The following is a 5,000-nucleotide window of genomic DNA, read 5'->3' on the forward strand; positions in this document are numbered from 1 at the left end:
CGTTTGTGTAAGTTTAAAGGTGGGATTTTAGGTTTTTGTCTAAAGTTATAAGTTTAAAAGTTTTATTGTAAAAAGAGATAGGGAGGTTTTCTCAGAATGGGTGTGAGTGCGAGAGGTAAGAGCGAATTGTTGTTATTTGGCCAATGGGCGGGGCTGAGTGACACCCGCGAAGCTGATTGGTTGTCATTACGGTGCCTCCTGGGGAAACCGCCCCGTCATAAACCACATCGGTCGGGAAAGGGGATTAGACTTTTGAATTTACTATTTGCAGTTGGACTTGATTGACAGCTGACAGCTTTTATTTACACAGCTCGCGTAGAAATCCGCCGACGACAAGGAAGTGCTTTCTCTTGGAATAATTTTCTACTCTTCATCCACAGTCGATTGACTCTTCTCTGTATACTACTTCCTGTATATGTATATGTATATATACAATATAATATATACATATATGTGTGTGTGTGTGTTGTGTGTGTGTGTGTGTGTATATATATATATATAGATATATATATATATATGTATGTATATATATATATAGAATATATATATATATATATATATACATATAATATATATATACATATATATATATACATATATAAATATATATATACATATATAAATATAATATATATATGTGTGTGTGTGTGTGTGTGTGAGTGTGTGTGTGAGCGTGTGTGTGAGTGTGTGTGTGGTGTGTGTGTGTGTATGTGTGTGTATATATATATATACAATATTCTATATATAATATATATAGTTATAGAGAATATATATATATAATATATATTATTATATATAATTAGTATATAATATATATGTATATAATAAAGATATATATATATATATATATATATAGATAGTTATATTATGTGTGTGTGAGATGTGTGTGGTGAGTAGATGTATCATGTATATATACATATAAATTACATAAACTATAAAATATATATTATATCATATATTAATAATATATTAAATTACAATATAATTATAATATAACAGATAATATCATTATAATGTATAAAATGTATTCTGTAATCTATAAAAATATTATACTAATATATATATAAAAATACGATCTAATAATATATAAAATATATATATATATATCTATGTATATAAACATGTATAATAAAATTATAAATAACTATATAATATTATAAGAATACTTAATATATATATATATATAAATATATATATATAATAGTGCATTAATATTAATATATATATACTATATAAATATCTATCATAATATATAACTATAATATATAAAAGTATATAAATATATAAATACATATATATAACATAATATATAATACACAACACTATATATCTGTAATATAAATATATATACTAAATATATATACTATATATTTAAATAAATTATTATAATATATACAATGTTTTATATACATATAAAGATATATGTATAATAAGTATATATTTAATATAATTATATATATATATATTAAAAATAAATAGAAATATCATGTTAATATACATATATATATACATATATATATAATATATATATATATAAAATAATTAAAATTTACATATACATATATAAAGATATATTAAAAATTATATTAGTATATATACCTATATATAGAAATATAATCTATATATATAATATATATCATATATATATAAAATATATATATTAATATATATAAAGTGCATATATATATACATATTAGAAATATATATATAATATTATATATTATAAATTATATATATATATTTACTATACATACATATAAATACACATATATACTCCACACTCGCGCGAGCACAACAGACACAACACACTTATTTATATATTAGTGTTTATATTTATTTACATATATATAATAATATATATATGATATAACAACATTTTATATATTGATATTATATAGAATATAATTATATATTGATTTAAATTTATATTATTTATGTGGTGTGTGGTGTGTGTGTGTGGTGTGGTGTGAATGTGGTGTGGTGTGTGTTTGTGTGGGGGCGTAGGTGTAATATAGATAGAGAGATTATATGTTTTATAGATAGATTTGATATATATATATTGATTTTATATATAATATATATTTATATAATTTATATAATGTATGTATGATATACAATGACTTATATAATATATAATATATATAACTATTATTTTATACATATAATATATATATATTTTTATATATATATATAATATAATATATTAATATATTATAGGGGTGTTGGTGTGTGTGTGTGTGTGTGTGGTGTGTGTGTGGTGTGTGTGTGTGTGTGTTTGTGTGTTTGTGTTGTTTCTATATATATATTGAGAATATGACAGAGAGGAGATGGAGTTAATATAATATAATATTATATATATATTATATATATATATAAATAGCTATAATTTATATATATTTATATATGTATTAATAGATATGTACATATATATATTATTAATTATATATATTTATATTTTATATAGATATTATATTATGTAAATAATATATTATAACAATCATATATTTAGTTTATTACAATATATAATAGCAAGCTTCTATTTAATTATATTATATATAAGTATATATATAATATAATAATAATACTATATATATATATAGATTAATAAGTATTATCTAATAATTTATATATATAATATATATATAATAATATATACATAACTATATAATAATAATTAATATCATATTATTATCCATATATATATATATATAATATAATACATATAATATATATATTTATAATATATAGATCTACAAAGTAATATATATATACATATAAATTATTTAACATATAAAATAATATATATATAAATATATTTATATATAATGTTGTGTTTGTGTCTGTGTGTGTGTGTTGTGTGTGTAGTGGTGTAGTTGTGTTTGTGTTGTGTGGTGTGGTGTATGTTGGGTATTATATATATATATATATATATAATATATTTATATATAATTAAAATATATATAAATCTAAATATATATATATATATGGTATATGTATATACATAATATTTATATATATAAATATATATATATATATGTCAAATATATAATATATTTATTTTATATCTTTAATACAATATATATCTGTTGTGTGTGTGTGTGTGTGGTAGTATATAACAATATAATATATATATAGATATATATATATATATATATAATATAAATATAATAGTGTATAATACATATTATATATATTATATATAATATAATATAATTATGTATATATAAATATATATATATATATCATTATAATATATATATATCATATAAATATGTTATATATATAATTTATAGATATATATAATACATAAATCTAAAATATATGTATCATATATTTCGAATATATAATAAATTTGATATATATATATATACAATATATAATATATATCATATATAACAAGAATATAAGAATAAATGAATATATATACAAATAAAATAATAAATATAATATATATATATATTATTATATTAAATATCTATAAAATTAATATAATGTGTGTGTGTGCGTGTGTAATTATATCATATATCCTAATAATATATCAAATAATAAAACAACATATATATTATTATAGGTGTGGGACGGGTGAAAAAGAGCATCACGAGGCGAGTTTGTACGGAGCGCCGGGAGTCGTAAATAGGGAGGGGCAGTCGATGAGTAATCTTAATACGAGACTGTTATGTGTTGTGAATATATAGATTATTAATAATTTAATAATATATATATATAATATATAATAGTATACAATATATAATATATATAATATATATATATATATAATATAATATACACAAATGAATTGATTTATAAATAAATATATATTATATAACATATATAAATATATATATTTCTATATATATATATTTATATATATATATGTATATGTATATTATAATTTAAAAACATAAAATTATATATATGTATTTATATGTCTATATATATATTAATATATATATAATCTATATATAATATATATATATATTGGTAAGGTTAGTGTTGAGTGTGTGTGCGCGTGTGTGTGTGTGTGTGTGTGTGTGCGTTTGTATTTGTGTGCCCTTGAGCGTATTTATATACAAAACGCGTGTGTATGAGTGTGTTTAAAGTCCTGCCGTGCAATGCAGTAATAATGACAGCGAGTGAGCCCGCGCCGATGCCGCAAATGAAACTAAGTGCAGCCGCAGCGAGTAAGTCAGAGTTAAAATAAACAGTAAAGTTAATTGGTCGGGACGAGGCAAGAGCTGCAGGGTAAGTCTCCACCTAGCAACAGTTCGCTTTGTTAAAGTTAACTAGAGCGTCCTCATTTTAAGAAGCAGCTCGGTGTGCCTTCTGTGAATGGGAGCCACGTGGGGACAGTTTATGTTGCTCATGCTAGATTTTTTTTTTATATAATCCTTAATCATTGTGGGATAATAGGGACAAATGCTTAGGATGGGTTATGATAAAGAAAAACTAAGGGAATCTAAATTCAAAATTCAGTATCCAAATATTGCTAGTTAATTTGTCCATTAGCAAATAGCATATCAGTTACCTCTTATCGATGTTTTCTAATGCATAAAAAGTGGGACTCTATAACAGATTATTATAACTACTTTGTCATTCATTTTAAGGAAAGAATTGAAGTTCCTAGTTTGGTCTTAATGTTGCATTTGTGAATAAGAGGCGACTTTTGTGATTAGATGATTGCTGGCCATTTTTTAATTACAAATGCCTCAAGTAATTTTCGATTGACAGCAAATTGAATATCAAATATGACTTAAAGCATGAAATGGCCTTGTGAACAAAGTGTCTCCAAGGATAACTAACCTATCTGACCATCTGATCAATGCACGTACCGGAAGCACTTTTCTTACAATCTAAACAACTTGGTAGACTTCTCACAGACAGCGGATTCCATGCCCAGATCAAGCGTTTGGCCGCACAGCATCCAACATCTGCCTCGCTAAATTGTGGTCTGAAATAACGGAAGAAAAGCCAGCGTGGTCGGACTCACCTTCTCGTGCTCT

At 22.1% G+C, this 5,000-nt stretch overlaps 1 protein-coding gene across 1 annotated transcript in view; it reads right to left on the minus strand.

The window, feature by feature from the left end:
* Positions 1-5,000, minus strand: part of LOC122266256 (heart- and neural crest derivatives-expressed protein 2) — a 24,419-nt gene that overhangs the window by 17,957 nt on the left and 1,462 nt on the right. Inside the window, exon 2 of the mRNA XM_086554992.1 lies at positions 4,988-5,000. This exon is cut by the window's right edge and continues 95 nt beyond it. Within this exon, the coding sequence (XP_086411118.1) occupies positions 4,988-5,000 (13 nt within the window). The remainder of the gene's footprint in view (positions 1-4,987) is intronic.

Source organism: Penaeus japonicus, unplaced genomic scaffold (assembly GCF_977035675.1).
Source record: "Penaeus japonicus unplaced genomic scaffold, GWHDUDI00000001_assembly GWHDUDI00000030, whole genome shotgun sequence".
NCBI lineage: Eukaryota > Metazoa > Arthropoda > Malacostraca > Decapoda > Penaeidae > Penaeus > Penaeus japonicus.